Below are 24307 nucleotides of genomic sequence, written 5' to 3' on the forward strand. Positions count from 1 at the left end.
GATTTTAGCGGTTTTATTGCGTAGAAAATACTAAAAATACATTTTAAAATTGCGCTTTATATCGTCAAATCATAAACCATTAAGCCCTTTTTTGTACTTAATAATAATAGTTATATAAATAAATATAGTTCTTTGAATTACAAATTAAATGTTTGCATAAGTATTTTCGTAAAAATAACGAGTTATGAACGCACCTCCATTGATGTTTGATTTGACAGGAGCACAGAGTAAATTTTTTTTAATTCGTTCTTGCGAAATGGCTATAGCCCGGGCCCTTACTGCCTCGTCTTTAGTATTTTCATTTTCGGTATTTATCTAAATTGAAATTGAACTAAATCAGTTTGCAACTAAATTGACATAATTTTACATTCAATTGACATAATTGCGATTTAATCAGTTGATTTGATGTCAACCTAAATTAGATAGCTCTAACCACGGCATGGTACGAAATAGCAAAGCAGTTCATTTTAGGTTGTCAATTGAAACGCAATAAGAGTTCATGGTAGGCCCGCAGGGCGACCACACTCAGCTGGTGGATCTTTTACTTTTTATTCCGGAATTGAGAACGCTTGTAAATACTTTGTGCTATTCCTACTGCCACTGTATTAACTTTACATTTTTTTTTTCGCATTTGCGCTGCAGTTTTTCTTGTTTCTCATTTATTAATGTAGACATAGGCATGAATCCTGCGGGGTCAGGAGATGGGTTGGTTGTGTCAATTTTAGATATTTTTAATCAAAATAGCATATAAAAATCACTTGAATTAAACGTCAAAAACTACCACCAATTAGCATATGCACTCACAAAAGACTTACTTACTCGACTTAACCGAGCAGTTGGCATACCAAGTTTGTTTCCGGTATTAGCATTATGAATATCACACGGTTTTTATCAAAATTGTTAATGCGCATAGGGTCATACATATCAAGAATATATCAGAACGAATGAATGAATATTATATGAGATATAACAGTTAAAATATTTATTGCCGGCCTTTAAGGAAGGTTTACGCACTTTTTTGAACGTCACACTAAACGTGGATCACCTTGAAGAGGTCTTAGAGATAATTTGTGATGATGGCTTTCGTGAATGTGGAGCCGGTATTTAATTCACACTTTCTCTGGTGCTTCGAACATCACTAAATCAAATTACTGCCATTAATGCCATCTAGGTAAATGATCATATATTGCTACAGAACAGATAACTAACACGTGCATGACGTTCAATGAATACAAGCTACTTCCAACAGAGGGCGCTAATTAAAACATTTTAAACGAAAGCGCCCCCGCTCAAAGATGAATACAAAATACATAGGTGGCAAATATTTTTCTGACATAGAAGCTTTGAGGCATAGACGACGGTGATCCGTATTGTTTGATTGCTAGTAATCACTGCCGTTCATGCTCTCATAACTAAAAGTGTTGCCGGCAATATCTATGAAACTAAAAAATATATCATAATGTGGGTGAATGAACTTGTTAAGAGTACTGGAATTCATCGGCAGGAAACAGTTCAAATTGTTCTTAGCAACAATCCCACAATTATAGTTCGTGGATGCATCGTGGGGTGTTTCATTACCTTCCCTAAGATGTATGCGAGGGAAGCGATGGCTGGTCTGATGGCCTCATCTTTTTTCTGGAAAGAAAACGTAAAATCATAAATTATTTTGAATAACTTAATATAATAAATCAAGGTAGTAAACCTTGATTTATTATATTACAGTGTGTACTACTGCAGTAGTCACGCTTTTGATATTATTTTATGATTTATTCACTTATTTATTTTTCTTATGTTACTCAAATAAGTTTAAGGGTTTGATTATTTTTTGATAGCAGTACCTACTTTACATACTAATATAGAATAATATTGAATTTAAATAGTGGCAATGAATTTCATAATAGCACTAGGCATTATTATAGATAAATAATAACTTCATTGCTATTTAAAATGTTATAAATGTTGATCTTTGGTATTAACTATTATAATAACTTATCGAAATTAAAACTTATGAGCATAATTTATAACAAAATAAGTTGTGTTACTATTTCTTCTCTTTAAAGTTCATCTTTTCAAAAGTGGTGGCAAATGGTACCACTGATGATTGTTAAAACTGGTTTTAAAATCATAAAAACAGTTTTCTTCGTGTCGTGCATGTTGCACATAATACGTTTTGAATATGTCATCACTGATCAAATATCATCGCGCACCGTTAAAAATCACTCAGATTATTTAAAGTGTCAAAAGAAGTAAAAGTTCAAAAATATTTGTTTTTTATGACATGGCAATGTGCCGCCTCCGGTCTCCGTTCTGTGTGCCGTATGGGAAAATGCTTATCACAGTGCCGGCGCCCTAGTAGTGAGCGCCGTAGCTAGTGAAATTTTCATCAAGTACTAGCTGATGCCCGTGACTTCGTCCGCGAAGAAAAAGGATTTAAAAAAATAATATGCAAGTTTGTAATTGAAAATTATCTCATATTCTATTCCAGTTGCAGTTCCCGTACCCAGCATATTATATGAATCTTTTTAGTTATAGTTCTAAATAGTTATAGCTCATCGACGTGAATTTCATTTTTTCACAAATCCCGCGGGAACCATAAATTTTTCCAGGATAAAATGTAGCCAATGTCCTTTTCCAAGCTCTAGTCTATCGCTGTACTAAATTTCATCAAAATCGGTTCAGTAGCTGCGCCGTAAAGGCCCAACAAATTTAGAATCTTAGTAAGGAATAGCGTTCCCCGGTATTACCAGGTCATTTGCACTCCTCTTCCCATATAAATTACGAAAACCTAGGGTGGTTTTCGGTAACTACAATTTAAAGTTTTCTATTAAGAATAATCTATCATTATTATATTTTATTGAAAGAAATAAACAGTTTAATTCAAAAATATATTTAAGATACGAAAAATAAGTAAATTGAATACAATATTATGAAATTACAAGTTAATGAATATGTATCTAATAACTTATATACACTATTATTGTTCTTACAGCAAAGATAAGAATACATTAAAATCGTTGTTTGATAAACAATAATTGAGGAATTATTTCCAATGGCACTCATAGCCTAATTATTGATTAAACGTTATTATTTACACACAACATTTTATGCATTATATTTTTATTTTAGGTATTCTAGGTTTTAAGTAGTCTGTACTTTTCTAAACAATTGCATTCCAGCTCGAGTAAAATACCTACATTGATACATTTTAAGTACTAGATACCTAATTTTTTTTAAATATTTATAACGACTTTTTACTATTAAGTACAAAAATATACCTATGCATGCATATAACTTGCTTGCTCTTTTGACTTTTATGACTAAGAAACACTAGTTATATAATATATCGATATTTTAAACATACTTCAAATCTTTTTCATGGACACATTTTAATGTAAATTATGAATTTAATTCGCATTATCACCAAGAGAATAAGAGAAAACACCAAAAACATACAATATATATCTACATTTATGAAATTATTCTCTATTTTTGTACAATCCCTTATGTACAAACTTACTTCTAGTATATTGAGGTTTTACTAATTACTTATTATCTATATTTTTATTACTAAGAGAAGACAGAATTAACAATGTAAGTAGGTACTGTGTATAGGGCGACACAAAATGTTCTTTGGTGGTAATAGATAATAATATATATGTTTATTTATATAATTATAGTATGGTTATTTAAATTGCTTATTGTTTTTTGTGACACTTCCTATGTTTACTACTTAGATCATTTACTTGGATAATTTATACGTTTTGATAGAGGTTCTCGCGGTGGAGGTTGACAGGTAACCATGCACGCACACTTACACAAAATGACCCCAATCGCAAGTGTATGACGTAGCTTGTCACGCACACTAAAGTAATAAACCTGGACTGTTTCGGTGGTCTAACAGCAAGAGGCTCTATCTAGGTGTATAAATTATCTAAGATTTAGAGCTAAACAGCTATTTTTTATTTTTAAATTGATATGAAATAGGTATAAGCCTCATAACATTCCAGTTATCACGATTCACTTATGCAGCAATGATTGACAAAGAATATATAATATTTTCACTTATTCATGAGTTAAAATTTAAATCTGCATTTTATTTTTTATGAGGCAAATATTTTATCAACAGTAAGCCATCTCTCACCCACGAATGTTCACAACTCAAGGAAATAATTTAAAAAATGGCTGGGTAGTAAAATATCATTATTTTGTAACTATTTGCAATTGTTTTATTTTAATAACAAGACACACAATAATAATTAGTATTATAACATTTTGCCCCTTGGTTGTATAAGTCGTAAGTTGTTTTCATTTATATCAAAATTACATACATTATTAGCCAGGTACTGTAGGGTTGCCAATTTTTATTAGAAGAAATAGAGTATATCTGATTTCAAAGCAGGTAAATAAAGAGTACCGACTTCAAAAAAGAGAATCATTTAGTTTTAAAAAGGTATTTTTGTACTTTTTGCAGCACATAACAAATTTTTTATGGTTTTTAAAAGTATTGTGTAAAAAAAAGTATTTTAGCATATTCCATTACTTTTATAGATTACCTAGAGAGTACGCCTACATGATATAGAGTACAATACTCTATTTTATAGTAAGGTTGGCAACCCTAGGGTACTGTTTAAATATTTTCCGACTTGATTCTCGTTGCAGTAGTCGTTGCGATGGCACTGCTCTTCAGATTGGCGTGATGTTATCTGTAAAGTAAGATAATAATAATAAGTTTTATTTCTTTTAATTGGTGCACATTAATCAATATAAGCATTACTGTGTTTCGGTCTGAAGGGCGCCGTAGCTAGTGAAATTACTGGGCAAATGTGACTTAACATCTTATGTCTCAAGGTGACGAGCGCAGTTGTAGTGCCACTCAGAATTTTTGGATGTTTCAATAATCCTGAGCGGCACTGCATTGTAATGGCCAGGGCGTATCAATTACCATCGGCTGAACGTCCTGCTCGTTTCATCCCTCATTTTCATAAAAAAAAACACACACACACACACACAACAGAATTACAACAAATACATGACATACAAGAAAACTATCAGCTGAATACAAAATTCCTATTTTGCAACTACACGAAGTGTGTACACAGCATGTTTTGCAGAAATAGATAGGTATTTAAGATGCAATAATAATAAACGATCTTAAAACTGGCTTGAGGATGTAACAGATATGTATATATAATAAAAACAAAGAATCTATATTAATAAATGGAGAGACGTCTTTTCAGTTATACTTCGAAACTACTAAACCGATCGGAATAATACTTATACCATAAGATGCAGCGTGTTGCTAAGAAGGTTTAAGTATATGAAATCTTGTTGATTTATACGGAACCGATATTATTTTGACTTAGAAATACCTATATATTTGCAGTACAAATATTTCAATCAATAACATTTCATTACATGTAACAATTCATACAATGAGCGGGCGCGGGGAGTTTAATTTATATGAGAATACGTTTGCCGGGTCAGTACTTATAATATATATTGAGGCTGAGATCTAAGGAGCGTACTTAAACTTTGCTCAGACTTTACGTAACCTAACATAAGTTAGGTGTGATAAAACGTGAACTTCCGGCCTACCATGAACTCTTATTGCGATTCAATTGACAACCTAAAATGAACTGCTTTGCTATTTCATACCACGACGTGCTTAGAGCTATCCATTTTGGGTTGACGTCAAATCAACTGATTAAATCGCAATGATGTCAATTAATGTCAAAAATGATATCAATTGAATCACATATTGATTTAGTTCGTTCATTCATTCGTACCATGAGGTAATATTTCAAACTGGATAGCTTATGTGTCAAAGTGAGCGATTCGAAAAAAGTTGCTACTTCCTTAGAGGAAAGTGAATCGTGTTGTTAATTACTTTTAAAAAATAGTGGAAATATACAGAAAAGGAAAATTTTATTGATGAAAGATGAGATGAGAATACTTTATTTTACTTTTCTGTAAAACAAAATACTGAAAATAAATACCAAAAATGAAAATACTAAAGAACTGCAAGTACGAATTTAAAAAAATGTACTCTGTCTCCTGTCAAATCAAACATCTAAGAAAATGCATAAGCAAACATTTAATTCGTAATTTAAAGAACTATGTATTTTTAGTATTTTCTACGGAAAAAAACCTCTAAAATCATATCATTTTAGGTTTCGAAACGCAACGCATATGGCGAGTAAGAGAGACAAACTCATGCAACGACTGTAGAGCGTCATCTCTTTCTCACACCACGGACCACAGACAAATTTCTTTCGTTCATTCTTCATAAGCGATCCAAACGCCATTCAGTAAAAGGCACTTCATGGTACGAATTTTAGTGATTCAGTTTAGTTACCTAAACTAAACTGCATCGGAATCGCATTGCTTATTAAAAGTTGATGGTAGGCCCTCTTGACTTTTGCATTGGGCTGTCTTAGCTTAAGTTCAACATAATTTCAGCTGTCAAATTATCATTAAAACAAAATCAAAGATTATGCTTAGCATTCACTAAGCTAAGTTTTACGTAAGTAAAGTCTGAGGAAAGTCTAAGTACGATCTATAGACGTCAGCCTCAGACAAATGAACATGAATAGTAATGGTAATGGCAAATAAACAATGGGGCTTCTTAGCTCAGAATGCCTGACAGATGGGAAGCACAGTGGCGCCTGTACCACCAGGCTATAGCGGGCACTAATGAGAAGAGGAGATGGGAGAATAAGAGGTGGGACTGCCAAAGTAAAAATTGAAATTTAGTTTAGTATGAAACGTGCAGTGATTTGACAAAAATTTGAAATAGGAGTAAATTAATTTATTATTCAAACAAAATAAATCTTATAACTATACTAGCTGACCCAGCAAACGTTGTATTGCCGATATTAAAATCGCGATACAAAAGTAACTGTTGATTGTAGATAGGTGAAAATTTGAAGTTGTATGTATTTTTTAATTCTGACTCATATTCAAACAAATTTAAAAAAAATGTCAAAAAAATAAAAATCGTGTGGACCACCGTTAACATTTAGGGGTATGAAAAATAGATGTTGGCCGATTCTCAGACCTACTCAATATGCTCATAAAATTTCATGAGAATCGGTCAAGCCGTTTCGGAGGAGTACAGAAACGAACATTGTGACACGAGAAGTTTATATATAAGATTTACAATACTATGACAACATACGTGAAAGCGTACCAAGAATATTGGCAGCATTACCGCGTTGGATAGCAAGGCTGATCCGTTGACCGAAATATCTGCCAGAGCTTGGGTTTCCAGTAGCCTTATTGAAGCGCGAAGATAGTATTTTGAACATTCTCCGCTCCTCTGGGCCCCACGGGCCAAGTGTCTCGACACCAAGGAGTAAATTGTGGTGTAAATACAGTGTGGCGATAGGAACGAAGTATAATCTGGCTTAGTTTGAAAGCGAACAGTTGCTTAAAACGTAATGAATTTTGGCTATCTCCGTTTTTTACAAGATTCCTTTCTTCATCTATCATTCTATCAATGACTGCACGTTTCATACACGCGCGGGATTCGCTTTTTTCTTAGAGAGTTTCGCTAGACTGTGCTGGCACTATTTCTGTTTCTGTTTGAAGGGCGCCGTAGCTAGTGACATTACATGGCTCATGAGACCTAAGCGGCACTGTATTGTAATAGACGGAGCCTTACCATAAGCATTAAAATGTATATTAATAAAGAAGTAAAATCTGGATTTCTAGGGAACATTCTTTTCAGGGAATTCAATTTTGACAGATATGTCTACAGTCTTCAGGAGAGCCCGACGGACATTGCTACTACAGTAACCCCGAGCGTTTAAACAGGACTGAACCTTTATTATATAGAATCTAAGTGACGTCAACATCTTTCAATTCCAGCCGGCCAATTAACCACAAATAAAGAAATACAGAAACTAAAGTCAAATTGGAAAATTTATAACGTGACTACCACTTGTGAGGCTGTGAGCCCATTAAAGAAACTTCAAATTCATCAAAAACCTTTCATTATACGAAACGTAAGTTAGTCCATTCTCCAGAACGCTACAAAGAAACTGACGCTTTGATTTAAGGTTAAAGTTTCACCTGTATCTCGCATTAATTTTAATCGACTTCAAAAAACTATATAGTTCTCAAAAAACGAATTCGTCCATAACTTCATAATTAGTGTAAGTTATTTGGACGTAATTCGAGAAAAACGTTCCAAACCTCAGTCAAATCGAAATCGAAAAACATAAAACTGGTCACGTGAGTCATATTAACGGACTGACAAAAAATGGAAGCCCTACTGCCACTCTTTAAATGACATCAGGACTTAGTAGCCCAACCCACATATATGGAATACACTAATGTAAATTAAACTTTAAACACGAATTCCTTAAAATATGATGTTTGTGGCTTCGAACGTTTTTCAACTAAACGAACTACGTCCATTGAGAAAATGGTACGGATGGTGCCTGCTCCCGCGCATGTCATAAGGATTACAAGCTTGGATATAAACTATTATACAAGGGATAAAGTGCAGAAGAAGCTTAGGGAAGCTTAAAACTAAATCCAGCAGAATATGAAAGTACTGAAATGGGAGTGAGCTGTACTCTTGGCAAGAATGGCAGAACTGGTCATCGTTCTCAACAGGACCAGCCACTGAGAGTTGAACAGGTTTCATAATTTTTTGGCATAATTTGGAATAGGTCTACCTCTAAAAATAATTTATATGGCAAAACATCGTTTGCCGGGTCAGCTAGTAACATATAATATTCAGATCTTTAGTTAACTTTAGTCGTGTAAGTTAGTTGGCGCTACTTCAGTGCTAACTAACAGTTGGTAGCATCATCACGGTAGACGGTCGTGACCTATAAAAGCTAAAGCGCTAAGTACGAGTAGACATTACTTATTGTGAATTGTAAGGAGACACTATGCCCTACTTGTCTTTTAATTTTTTAATCATGCGTTTATATTTTAAGCCCCCTAATTGATAATAGTCCGCTAACTTAAAACAGCTGCTACAGAATATTATTTTTCATTCTGACTTAGGTCAATAGAAGAAGACAGAGTGTTTAAGTTAGCAGACTTTTATGAATAAGGGGGTATTTCTAAATGGAATCTTTAAAATACAGATGTAACAGTTCTATTATGTGTGTTTAAATTACCAACCCCTTCTAAAATAATATTATTATTTTATATTAGTGTTTACTTTGCCAGCAGAATATAATTTTATCATTATTTTAAGGAAATAACAATGTATACTCAGCCTTACCTAGGTCCATGCCTGTTCCTCATCATATGTGGAGGCACCTCACGCCTCTCGATCTCATCCGGGTTAAGCTGTAGACCGGCCACCAGTTGCATTATCTCTCGCTCTTTCTTCAACTCTTCGCGTCCTGACTCCACCTGGAAAATAACTCCAATCATAAGGCTCACTTCGTAAGGAGACCGAAGATGTGATCGCGTCGCACAACGCTACGCTATAGATCTTTACAGAATCTATGGCTCATACATCATAGTGTTACCAAGATTCTAGCGGCGTATACGAATCTCGCCCTCGACATAACAAGCTGTTTTGTAAACAACTTGTTTATTCTTTCTTGTTTGCTGTTTATTACTGTTTGAGAACATTCGAGAATAATACTTACAGGTACGGGAGCGGTCTTAAAAATATTTATCAGTTTTCAAATTAGATCCTATATTTTGTGCGCAGTAAAGTCTAAAATGCTATATCTTTATTGTCGACTTTGTGATATCGATGTGTGTTACATATAAACCTTAAGGTGGTAAACATTCTTAGACCGCGATTGTACATATTATACAATGCGCAGTAGGTTCTTTTAGTCATCTATTAATAAGTGAGCAATAAATTGACCATTCAGGGTCATACAAGAAGAACAAACAACACTAGTGCGTTATCGATAATCTGTAGAGTTATTAGTACAACACTAGGATGTTTAGTAAATTAGTATCTCAAAGAAATATTTAAAGAAACAAATATTGTGACTGGTCATTGTCAGTACATTTATGAAAATTTAATATACGTTCACAAAAATCGTCACCTTTTTGCTCCTCATAGTGATTTTCATTATTATAACACTAGAAATAAGGGATTGCTTGTAACTAATTCTAGTAGGCTTCATAAGATACATAATAGCTTTAAGGTTAAATGTATACACTTTTCTAATAAAGTCCCAGCCTCAGGCATTATCTATAAATAAATTTAAATATTTTATAAAAAAATGGCTTCGTCGTAAATCCTACTACTCCGCTGCTGAATATCTCAGTGATCCGACAGCCTGGGACTTAATTATTTAATAGCAATAGAATTGACAGTATATTATTGTGTATTTGATTAAAAAGAGCTCAAGAAAAAAATGCTGGGAGAGTTTCTTGCGCCGCTTCTTCTCTCTCAGAGCGCCATTTGTTTTCGAAGCGGTAGTAGTATTTAGTATATTAGAAATTACATCAAAAAGAATTCTAAAGGAATCAATTTTGAGAAAAATAAATGCCTTTTATGCTTTTTTATTATTTTCGAAATTATGGTGTTTTCCTACCTGCTAAATACCTTCATAAATATTACTATAATATCACCCGTGTATGTTTTTATTGTTAACTTGTTGTGAAATTGTGTAAAATTATTATTTAAATACATAAGTTTAAAGACGACTTTAAATAATTATTAGCAATATAAAATTATTGTATAATGAATTGGTTGGAATAAATTTTAAAATTCAATTTTAATTACAATCATTCATTTAATGTTTCTGATTGTGTTTGTATTTATTATTCCCATCGCTTTTCTGACGTGCATAAAGATACTGTCAAGAAATAAATTTTAAAATACTTCTTAGTCAACATTAATACACATACAAAAAGTAAAGTATTAACTTAACTTAGTAGTAAAGTATTAACTTTACTACGGCTATGCTAAAAGAAGGTTATGGTTTTTTGGCCGTATGTCTGTGTGAACAATGAATTGATTCCCTTGTAACTTATAAATTACTTGTAAAAATGATCTTATTTTTATGGAAAATTAGTAATACAGGCAAGCGAAAATACAAGTCACCTCATAATATAAGTGATCACCGCTGCTTATAACGGTTGTAGGACGTGAATAACAACGAAGTGCACATGAGAATTTGCATTTTACTATCTATATATTTGCAGTGGTAATATTTGGCATCCAATAGTTTGTATACAATTGGCATTCAAATACATATCCCCAGTGTATTTACACAATAATTTTTTTTAAATGCTGCAAACCATTATGACATAGTCGAGGTGAGACAGGCCCACGGCTGTGGCACAGGCTGTCAAAGTCAAAGTCAAAATATCTTTATTCATTGAAATCATATTTGAGCATTTTGAATCGTCAATTTAAGGTTTCTTATAATAATAAGAGCTACATAATGTAGTTTGTAAAAATAATGTATATACTGATACTATATATCTATAAATTATAATACATATTTTGTTTTATTAAGACAGAGTTAGAGCATGTTCATTCCCAAGCATTTTTATCATCTAAGTAATCCGTTATTTTATAGTAAGCTTTTTTATAAAGTTTCCCTTTAATTTAATTTTTAAATTTGTTTATTGTCAGATTAAGCATATCACTTTGGAGTTTGTTATAAAAGCGTATACATTGCCCTTTAAATGATTTTACAACTTTATGGAGCCTGGTAGTGGTAACAGCAAGCTTATCTTTATTCCTAGTATTAAACTTATGACTATTGCTATTTTTCTTAAACGAGTTAATATTCCTGTGCACATACATCAGATTTTCATAAATATATTGACAAGTGACGGTCATTATACTTATCTCTTTAAATTTTTCACGGAGTGATTCTTTGGGACCCATATTGTAAATTACACGTACAGCCCTCTTCTGCAGCACAAAGATGATGTTAATATCTGCAGCACTTCCCCACAGCAGTATACCATAAGACATAATGCTGTGAAAGTAGCTGAAATAGACTAGTCTAGCTGTGGCTACATCTGTATAGAGACGGATCTTTTTGAATGCGTATGCTGCAGAACTGAAATTCTTCGACAATGTATCAATATGAGGGCCCCACTGAAGCTTATTATCGAGGGTTATACCTAGAAATACAGTGGTGTCCATGAGAGCTAATTCTTCGTTTTTAATAATAATATTAGCTTTTACTTGTTTCACATTTGGTAGTATAAATCTAATACACTTTTTTTTATTCTCATTAAGTAGAAGATTATTAATATAAAACCACTTTACTACCTTCGAGATTGTATTGTTTACATCGTCGAAAACGTTTTGTTGTCGCTTAAGTTTAAATAAAAGTAACGGGTCATCTGCAAACAACACAACCTCATGATCGTCCCTCACAAAATGGGGTAGATCATTTATGTATACTAAGAATAAAAATGGTCCAAGTATTGAGCCTTGTGGCACACCTAAATCCTGATCCTGGGGAACGCTTTCCATTCACGTCGACTCTTTGGACTCTATCACTCAAATAGGAAGAGAGAAAATCTAAGGCAACATCCCTAATACCATAGTGGTGTAGTTTCCTGATCAATGTGTCATGGTGTACACAGTCAAATGCCCTGGACAAATCACAGAAAACGCCCAGAGCATCTTGCGACTCTTCCCAAGCATCAAAAATGTGTGATATAAACTCGATACCAGCGTCAATGGTTGAACTACCCCTAGTAAAACCGAACTGTTTACAGTGCAATAAATTATGCGAATTAAAGTGCCTTAACAATTGATTTAAAATTATTTTTTCGAAAATTTTACTAAATGTTGGTAATACGGAGATAGGTCTAAAATAACTAGGGTCTGAACAACTATACTACCTGATTTGAAAAGTGGAGTTATTTTACTGTGTTTCATTAAATCAGGGAACACACCACAGTCGATACATTCATTGAAAATTAATGCAAGTTCGGGTGCAATCATATCAATTATTGGTTTTACAACGGTAATAGAAATGCCCCAGAGGTCTGTTGATTTCTTAACATTAATAAGTTTAAAAGCACTAATGATATCATCACTATTAATATAATTATATTTAAATTGAGATTTGTACTCCGATACGTTTTGTTTTAATAGAGATTCTGCTATCAGGGGAGAGGAGTTTAAAAGTTTTGTAGTAGAGATTGGAATGTCTGTAAAAAAGTGTTCAAACGCTATAGCTACGGTGTCAACATCTTTATGTCTACTTCTTAAATCATTTATACGTCTAGAGACAACGTCGAAAAGAATTGAGGTTAGACTCTATTTTTAGCAATGCACGCAGGCTAACACAACGTGACATCGCGTACAAATCGCGAGTGTAAGATGTAGCTTGTAACGCACACTAATGTAATAAATTTCTAATAAAAAAATATAAGTACGATGTAGTTGTTAACTTCAACTTACGAGGTTTAATAAATAATATCATTAAATAATTGTATATATCAAATTACACCGTCTTAGTATTCAGTAATTTGCTAGTAAATTAAACATACACAGAAAAAATATGAGCTTCGTAAATTAGGGCTGCCAACCGTAATAAGAAAAGAGGTAAGTATTTACATCTATTTATTACCACGACTCATAAGGATATTTTACACAACATGACAATAAAAATTAAATTTTATGATAGCTTACGCAATAAGGAAAATATTTCAGATCTCTAATTAGTAAAATAAGTTTTATTATTCATTTCAAAGTTTTCACTTTTTTATTTACTCAGCAAAACGGTAACCAAGAAAAAGTAGGTTATGGAGGCACATGATATTACATCATGAAAATTGTAAGCTATGACGTGGAACAGATATGTGGAGATTTCAAGGTGTACGTACAAGTTGACTCAAATATAAAAAATAAAACTTAAGGAATGCGTTTTCAAACGAAGCACCTCGAATCACTGCAATAACAGCCCCCTGCCTAGACAATATTATATAGTCAAAGTTATACAATATCAAAGAAAGTTATAAATTGTTCAGAATCGGATAATTGTGGACAAGAACTAGTAATATCAATCGAAAGAATGGTGTTGATCGATTGATATTACTGATTTTTATCTTTTTAATCGGCCTAAACATTATAGTCAAAAGTTAAACTCCATAGTTTAAAGTAAAAAAAAATAAGTATAACATTAAAGATATTAATTTAAACCTGAACGGTACAAATATTAATGATGAAAATGAAATAGCTTGTGTTTTTAGAAATTTTTTATTGACATACCGACTATACTTACGGAACACCTTGAGTCCAGTGCAACTAAAACTGAACATTTGCTATAGCTAAATATCGGTGCTACTGGCCAGCCTAGCGAACCTCTCAAAGAAAAAAGTAATTCACTGGATTGTATGAAACGTGCAGTGATTGATAGGTTGACAGATGACGGCTATAATCTCGTAAAAAATGGAGATAGCCGAAATCCACTACGTTTTAAGCAAGTGTTCGCTTTCAAACTTAGCCGTATTATACTTCGTCGCCCTATCGTTATGTAAATTTATGTCAAATCTCACTGCACGTTTCATACTAAACTAAAATTCAATTTTTACTTAGGCAGTCTCGCCTCTTTTTACGTAGTATATACATCCTCTCTACTGGCTTTGCGTTTCGTTTGAACATGTGACTGCCACATACTTAGTCACAACTTAAAAATTTCAAACCTAAGGTTAAGGCAATCCTAGATTCTAAAACTCTTGAATTTGCAGATTCGATTGTTTTTCTTGGCACTACCATAGGTGTTTCTATTGGAATATGCCAATCTTCAATCAATAAATGAAACATTCATGATTCATAAAGCAAATTAAAATAAAACACAATAAATTATTGGCGGGAACGACAACTCAAAACAACAACAAAGAGTATCTTTTATTTTGTTTTTTTTTTCAATGTGTTGCCTCAGTCAGCCTGTTCAAATTAATGCGATATAATTAATCTGTACGATTAATAAAAGGTAAAATGAATGGTATAATAACGTAACTTAATGATGTTAACTTAAGTACGTATTCATCGAACTGATAACAATTATTGTCATTTAAATTTTCAAAGGACTTAAAAAGTTGCATTCCATTAAAAAGTAGAAAATACCGTATTGGCTTGCAGCTGCTTGAATATATGACATTTAAAAAGGTCGGCCAGTGGACAGAACGGGATTAAACCTTAAAAAAACTTTTTCCTCTAATTGTACAATACATTCAAACATTTGGATGCTGTCCATATTGGTTTGCATCTGTGAATGTTGAACTTAATCGTCTGTATTTCAGAAAGTGTATCGAAACGAAATCCATTATTAGAATATTTGTCTCTTTTGTGCACGGCTAGGAAGACAGTGATAAGAAAAGACTTGGTCACGGATTTGGTATTGAGACGACGTATGGCCTACAGACTAAAGCGTAGACCAGTAAGACTTTTTTATATCAGCCCTTAAAAACGAGCACATTGTATTGAGGGTATACTAGCATTATTTCTGTAGCTTTATATAAAATTAAATGTGTGCTTGTTCCGTATAGACCCACCAGTGGGAGGCGCCTATTTCTGCCGTGAAGCAGTAATGTGTAAGCTTTACTGTGTTTCGGTCTGAAGAGCGTCGTAGCTAGTGAAAGTACTGGTCAAATGAGACTCTCAAGGTTACGTGCGCAATTGTAGTGCCACTCAGAATTTTTGGGCTTTTCAAAAATCCCGAGCAGCACTGCATTGACAGGGCGTATCAATAACCATTAGCTGAACGTCCTGCTCGTCTCGTCCCGTATTTTCATAAAAACAAAAAAAATTGCTCCAAAACGGCTGGACTGCTCTTAGTGAAATTTTCGGACCTTCTGTTTAGACCATTTCTTTTGGCAAAATTGCTTGTCATGCAATGAATGAAGTTTTTATTCAAACAACAAATATACTGGGACATTCCCTTTGTGAATGGTTGTTGCTATCCTGTATATATAACGATCCATATAGCTCAGTCATGGTCAGGTCCCGTATTCGGATCCCGGTAGGTGCAAACATTTATATGATAAATATGTAGGATGTACTTATGTATGTTTAAGTAAGTATATTGTATTAAATACATACTTACAGGCCATGCCTAGTTTGGGGCATGACAATTTGTATATAAGTGTGTTAATATTACCTATTTAAAATAATAATAAAAAATTACATACATTTACTACCTATGTTAGATAAGATTCCTACTTACGTGAAGACAGCTGAAGTACAAAAAAGGTGCATTTTATAATCTCTCTCGCACCCTATACCAAAATTCGTAGTAAGATATTTGACTGTATCAATAATTATATATCAATTACGTTAAAATAAATATATTAAATATCTAAGATCTAACGACTGTTGTATGTGGGAACATGACGTCATACAATTCCTCGATAGAGAATAATCACAAAGTTGACTCCTAACCAGAATTGAAAAGATAGTTTGTGTCCGACCTCTTTTATTATTTAATTAAAACAAATGTCAACCCGACCTAAGGAGAATATATAATAAAAACTTTTAAGCTATTGCATAGCCTCTATCGCGGGCCTTGAACGTGAATCCAGAAATTCCGTAACGAAAATAACCTAACACTTACTTACTAGATCTATATAGATATTTCGGCACGGTCATTACAGTTGCCGTGGAACAGCGTATTATCGCGTATGCTTTTGTGCAGAAGGTCCCAGGATCAAGCCTGGGGTACATCTTGATTTTTTTTAATTTTTATTATTATTACATGCATTTTTATTTAGTTTCACATGTCCCGTTGTCTGTCTGTAATCAAATCTTGCAAGTTAAATTTTACTCACTTGTCGTTTGTTTTTTTTTTAAATTAATTTTTATCAAAAAAAAAAACAAATACTGCATAAAGTAAATAAATATAATTGCATAAGTTGATAAAAGATTACATATTTTAATCTATAACTCTTGAATAAATATGCTTATTATTATTATTAAGTTGATAAAAATGCTATGCAATAGCTTTACCGCAGCAGTCCCCGAGTGCCACACGTCTTTTTTAAATATCGCTCGTGGTCACACCAGGCGAGTAAATGCAAAACTTGCGTTTATTTATTCCACTTGTGCGGTCAAGATTATAATACAATTTTACATATTGTATAATATGTAGAGCATTTATGTTTACAAGTCATCGCTTAGTGCTGTCATATATTTTTTGAAATAGAAATGTTCTTCTGAATTTGACCAGAGTGTATTTATATGTTACAAACTTTTAACCGCGACTACGTCTGCATTTTTGAGAAGTTGTCTAGGTTTAAAAATTAAAGACAGGGTGAGAAACGCAGACATTCGAAGCAAAACTAAAATAACCGATGCACTTACTTTCTCCCTCAAAAGAAAATGAAGAAAATCCAGCCCTCGAGGCATTAGAAAGAGAGGCAGGCCTTGTGGTCGGTAGACAGATGAAATAGTGGCAGTGGCGGGGCAAAGTTGGACAGAGACTGCAAAAACCAAAATTAAATGGAGTTCTTTGGAGGAGGCTTTTACCCAAAAGGGGTCCATATAAAACCAGAGATAGAGTAATATTAAACAATTGTTATTTTTGCATGGAATCAAATAAAGCTTCATTATTATTATGTTATTATTATTACGTCTGCATTGAATAGTTACTTTGGGATTATTTTTATTTTTTTTTATATTTTTCAAATAATACACATACAAACTGCTCTTTCTTCCAGCGTTCTTCTTTAACACTTTCGCTTTAATCTCCTATTTCATCCCCATGTAGTTAAAAGTTTTAAAAATTCTCGAACAAACGTTTGTAAATTATTTCTTATCAAGTGTCTAAATCTTCGATAATGACGAATTTCCATACAAACTGCCATCCCCTATTTCAGCCCCTCCATTTCTTTTTTTGCAATAAAAGGTAGCTTATGTACTTTTTCAAGCTCTAGTCTATCTCTGTACAAATTTATCAAAATCGATTTGGTGGTTTAAGCACTGCAATTGTAACGCAATTCTAAAACACCACTCTCACAATCTCATGTCAAGCTTTTATTTTGTCGTAGTTTGGTGGTCTACTTTTAAACGTGGCATTGGCTGAATTGTGGTGTTCCTTGTACAGAAGCCACTATAGGAAGAATAGAATATGGTTTGTTCCGTGTATGGAGGGTAGAGGCAAGGAGAATCATCTCATAAGAGAGAGAAAAGTTGAAAAAGTGTCCAGCTTATGTTGTAAATAACAGTTAAAAAATCTTCCACAATGGCGCTGGTGTAGGCACAGGGTACGGTATGAAGTATGGTGAATGTAGCAATTGTGAATAAATTGAAGTATGCCGAGTAAAAAAATTTAATATTATTGTCGGCTAAAGTGAAAAACTTACCTTGTACAAAATAATGTAGTAAATATTACCTTCTTTTAAGATTTACCCTGATGCTAATGTAGCACCAACCGTAACTCGCTTTGTTGCTTATAAAAAACCTATTCGATTTTTAAAGCAACTGACCGAAAAAATTACATATAACATATATAGAACGCTCCTGTGATTCCTCTGGTGTTGCAAGAGATTGTGGGCGGCGGTGATCACTTAACAACAGGTGACCCGTATGCTCGTTTGTCCTCCTATTCCATAAAAAAAAAAATAGAAATAAATATTAAAGGTGTTTTTATGTTTTGAAACCAATTATAGTATCTAAAATAACATTTTATATTATATTTATACCTAAAAAGGTGCAAACGCGTATATTATACACGCAAAACATCATGCTTATAGTTATAGATATACATTTACAAGCCGTTGATGCGCCTATGTAGTGATGGATCTTATAAGATTTTAAATGTACACAGACTTAGCTCAAACTTGTAACCACATTGCCAATAATATTTCATAACAAGTAACTTGTGCAGTGCCGCTATTTGCCTTATTATCACAGACATTCCTGCAATTTGATTGCAAATACAAGTAGTTAATGCAAGTTAATTGCATAAGGTTTCAGTATCTCTTAACTCACGTTAATTTGAGATGAAGTTAAGGAAATACCGTCCCTAGAGAACCAGCTTAATGATCAAAATGTCGCGGATGCGATAATTTTCAGGTTTATCCTTTTGTTTTATGTGTCGTTCTGTTTCGCTCACACGTTGGGAAATATGTCACACCAAATGTGCTTGGCGGTTTGATAAGAGACATAATTACACGCATTTTATATGCAAAGTGAATTTTTCCGGATTGATTCCCGAGACTCCTTTAAGTACTATCGATATAATTGAGTCATGATCCACCTTACGGTCATCTTCCTACAGTCATAATAAACAAGTATCTCGAATTTCGTTTGAACATACATTTCCGAAGTTATTGTTATCACTTTATTATAACCACTGACGGCCTTACAAATAAACTTGGTATAAAGTTATACCTGATACTAAACCAAGAATATGCAAAATAGTCTATCTATATCGCTTACAAATTCGCAATCAGCCTAACAAATAAACGCGGGAAACGATCCAAGGCCCAAATAAATCAAATTTACATATTCTTGGTTTATGCTCAGGTATAACTTTATACCAATTTTATTTTTAAGGCCGTGACACTACAACAATAATTGTGACACATTCTTTTTTGTGCAAATATAAACCTAACTGTTTTTATGATTTCAAACAAATTATCAGCACAGTCAACGGTAGTTTTCGGTATTAATCATAGCTTGTATACATTGCCGCATATACTCCAACTTTTCAAAATATTCTTGGTCGATAAGCAGCAATGTAAAAGATTTATTCAGTTTAGGTTACGTTCGCTGAATTTAAAATCCGATTCGGACAGTGACAGTTGACACACGACTAAGGAGAAAAGTGTGCTTACATTGTCTTTAAACACACTTTTGCCTTTTCACTATTAGATAAGTCCTTATAAGTATAGAACGTCATTAACTACCATAAAAATATATATTTGCATAGTTGCAGTTAATAAATATTTAGAAAAGTGACAGTCTACCATCTCCCCAAATAAGGTTAATGGTAACCTAATCAAGTTACTTCGACGAGTTTGAGATACAAGGGAGTGTCAGTAAACCTCTCCATAGAAGGCACTTTGTGTTGAAATAAAAAGAAAGCGTGAATGAAAAGGTAAAAGCTGACTATCAATAGTTTCTTGTATTCCTCTGACCACTATTACGACAGGCTGATTTAGAGTTTATGCCACTAGCATAGAGTTTAAAATGATTTGGGTATTGACAATGTCTTGTAATCACGTATGAAGCAGCAACAATGTTACAATCACTATTTCGATCCAACCGATGCAAATAAATGTTTTGGTGTTTTACAAACGTTTTTATATACACTATGTTTCATCGTACATTGTACACTTATGTTTAACTAACTGTTTTACGGAAGAATTATTTATCCTGTAAACCAGCGATGCAATTGTACTGTTCTCTTCCGTCTTGAAGGGAGTTGGTAAGAGAGAGGGAGAGGGAATATATCTTTACGTCTGGTTCCGGAGTCCGGAACGCGTCTCAATTCGTAATCTGAAATCAAGCTTGTTTTATAGCTCAAACACATGATCGGGTTTGGTGCGGTTGAAACATCGGACGGTTCGGTCCATAAACTTAAAATATACTAGCGTAAAGATAAAGAGAGCCTGCGAGAGAGAAGAACATCGTTAGCGAGATACAGCAAGATAGAAAAGGAAAATGAATCTTTTGTTTCTGTAACCGAACGAGTTGTAAACAGTCAGCCACGCTTGGCATTACCTCCTTAGCTCTTCTCTTCATCTTGGACAAAATATTAGCTAACGCACACATTGACAAATCAAAAGTGGTCACTCATTATCGGGCTGTCAGGTTGTCTATTTGCTAGTTTATTCTTAGTCTATGTCTGGCTTCGTGTTCCAGAACGTGTCTCAACGTGTTATAGTTCAAACACATGATCGGATTTGGTACCATCAAACCATCGAACGATCCGGCAGGCGCCTCGCACCACACTACCAGACTGTACCACAAAACCGTCAAGTGCGAGTCGTAGTCTAGACTGCATGTACTTGTTAAATGTGTAAGTATCTACTTGGTTTGGAATATGTCTTCTATATTTTTATTAGTTGTTGTTTTAGCGGTAATAAAAAGAACCTACATTGACTATATTCTATAATATTGTATTTCTGTTCGGATGTTATAAAGTTGCACCAAAAATAATTTAAAATAATTTTTACAATGTTAATAAGTAATAATAATATAGATATTCATAATTGTGACTATAACAGGAAAAATACCTAGACTTGATCACGGGTTACGAATTGCGAAGCCTTCACGAATTCGGGCTAAGGTCGTTTTATGTTTGCACGAAACATCTTCACATACATAACACGTATAATTATGAAATTTGCTCATAAACCTAACCTAGGACCGGGGGTTATTCTTGAAATCGCATACCTATATTTAATAATGAATTAAAAATTCTTTTAAATGCACAAAAATAAATATCACGTTCATAACATAGAAATAGAAGAAACCTGTCAAGAAAAATCAAGGAAACAGAGATAAAAAAACACACTGGAACTTGTCACGATATAGATACAATTTATCTTACGACTTTATCGTCGTCCTCACAGTACACAGATAATGTTAAATAAGCAAGCTTAGAACAGGCCTGTGCCAAATCTTGGTACGTGTACTTGAAGATAATTTGAATACTAATAATTATTTTAATACAAAGGAGCCTAATAGAAACCATGTATTTCAAAAATACACGATATCACACTGAAAGACTAAAAACGAAGAAAATATATTATTATTGCAAAACTTCCTCCAACCAAAACCGGATTTGCCAATCGCAAGTACAACATCTCAGCCATGCTCTATAACTAAATAATAATATAATATATCAATTCAAAACAACTTTTTGAAAGTAAATACATGCTTGTAAGTTGTATAAATTCACTCACTACACTACACTACTACAGTTAATGAAAACTTTTTAACAACAGCATATTAATTTACCAGTTTTAACACAAACATTTTCCTATACACACACATAACAGATTCATTCATTTGATCACGAATACACACCTTACTTATCACACACACACACCCAACACACACATGTACATCTCATTTCTTAGTACACATACTTCTTAGTAATTAGAATATGCAGACAATCATGTCTGGAAGAGCGGGGTCTTCTAACACAGGCGCTATAGTGCTAAAAAGGAGGCTCGATCATGAATATTGATTTATGTACATACTTGATAAAGAAACAGGTCAAACCGTCAATTAATCACAGCCCATGATACCTGTGGGCTTGTAATAAAGCTGGAGCTGGAACATCAAGTGAACCATCCACAAAACGTGTAAGAATCTCATCAAAAAGTTGCTATATTCGTCCCATTTTTGGTTGAAATGAAAGCGTAAAACTGACACCTTACTCAAGCTTCTAATATCGATTGGAACTTTTACTGGAAAATTTAAAAGTTTTTTTTTTATAATAATAAGGGACGAGACGAGCAAGACGTTCAGCTGATGGTAATTGATACGCCCTGCCCATTACAATGCAGTGCCGCTCAGGATTCTTGAAAAACTCAGAAATTCTGAGCGGCACCACAATTGCGCTCGTCACCTTAAGACGTTAGATGTTAAGTCTCATTTACCCAGTAATTTCACTAGCTACGGCGCCCTTCAGACCGAAACACAGTAATGCTTACACATTACTGCTTCACGGCAGAAATAGGCGCCGTTGTGGTACCCATAATCTAGCCGGCATCCAGTGCAAAGGAGCCTCCCACTGGTAAATTAGCAAACAATAGTTGTATTTTCAATCAAATTTAAATGCCTGTCATCAAACTGTCATGAATTCGAACGGAAAGAATAATGTGATCATAATATCGTTTTAAATTTGATTAATTTCGCAAAATATCTGTAGACTTGTTGTAACTAGTAATGGCAACACCAAGTGACCGCAGAACTGTCTTACCAGAATGTCAAACGCTCGAATCATATCCAATAATTTATTAATTTAATACTAATTTTCGATTTTTTTATTTTTCAGCTAGTTTCTTTAGAGATTTTTTCTAATTTCGTCTTCCAAATAATCACTCCTGTATTGAGGCAAAGAAAATAATATATGAAATATTCATTAAAACTAAAAACTCATATTCGTCGTGCCGTTTCTGAGTTTATCCGACACTAACGAACAGAAATTGATTTTTATATAGATAAACCATAAAACGATATTGTGTCCAAGGCCTACAAACATGTGAATCCTTTCCAGATAATTGTCGCTATTTTTTTTTATGATAATAAGGGACGAGACGAGCAGGACGTTCAGCTGATGGTAATTGATACGCCATGCCCATAACAATGCAGTGCCGCTCAGGATTCCCAAAAAATTCTGAGATGCACTACAATTGCGCTCGTCACCTTGAGATATAAGATGTTAAGCCTCATTTACCCAGTAATTTCACTAGCTACGGCGCCCAAAGACCGAAACACAGTAATGCTTACACATTACTGCTTCACGGCAGAAATAGGCGCCGTTGTGGTACCCATAATCTAGCCGGCTTCCTGTGCAAAGGAGCCTTCCACTGGTAGGGACGGTATGTTGACTCAATCGGATCGAAAGTAAATGCCAAGCTTTTTAGTCTCTCTAGCTTTCTAACTTCACTATATGGGTTTTTATTAATTTTGTGTATCATTTTATTACGATAATACGTGTTAGTAAAAAAATATTAGAAACCAGTTTGTAGATATATAAGTTAATGGCCGATATAAAGGAAATCCTTTTGGCGGTCTTAGACTGAGATCTATAAAGCATACTTAGACTTTGCTCAGACTTTGCTTACGTAAATCTTAAGATTGTGATAAAATACGAACTTCTTTTTGTACATTGCGTTATCTTAGCTTAAGCTCAGTAAGTAAAGTCTGAGTGAAGTCCAAGTACGCTCCATAGATCTCAGACTAAAACTTTTTTAATTTTTAATTTAACAAATTCATAACAGGATTGTAAGTGAATATTTCGTTTAAGGAGTGATGAATGAGAAAGGTCGTATGTAAAATTAAATGAAAAAAAAAATACTTTGAAAAGTACAGGAGTCGTTTCCTAAACAATAATAATCGCACATTTTCTTACTTGTGCACAACAATATCGAATTAAGAAGTTTGTTGTATACAAGCGTATACAAATTTCTAATAACACAAAGATCGTATATAATAATTCATAAGAAACAAATAAACTACAAGTATATATTATAATAATTTTTAAAGTCACTCGGTAGATAATTTACAGTTACACGAAAATATAAGAACTCTTTAAATAATCTCCTTTTTGATCTGTTTCAACAAAGTATTCTTTATTCAAAATTTTAGAATCATATTTTTTTTCTTAAATTATAATCTAAGGTTGCCGAAATAAAGATATTATGTAATATA

The 24307-nt window shown here is 33.5% G+C and overlaps 1 protein-coding gene across 1 annotated transcript in view; it reads right to left on the minus strand.

Annotated features, from left to right (window-relative positions):
• Positions 1–3131: 3131 nt before the first annotated feature.
• LOC126974031 (uncharacterized) overlaps positions 3132–24307 on the minus strand; it is a 54327-nt gene continuing 33151 nt past the window's right edge. Inside the window, exons 2-3 of the mRNA XM_050821403.1 lie at positions 9245–9378; positions 3132–4703 (exon numbers count right to left, since the gene is read on the minus strand). Coding sequence (XP_050677360.1) covers positions 4700–4703; positions 9245–9378 — 138 coding nt within the window. The 3' untranslated portion in view covers positions 3132–4699. The remainder of the gene's footprint in view (positions 4704–9244; positions 9379–24307) is intronic.

The sequence above is a fragment of the Leptidea sinapis genome, chromosome 31 (genome assembly GCF_905404315.1).
Source record: "Leptidea sinapis chromosome 31, ilLepSina1.1, whole genome shotgun sequence".
NCBI lineage: Eukaryota > Metazoa > Arthropoda > Insecta > Lepidoptera > Pieridae > Leptidea > Leptidea sinapis.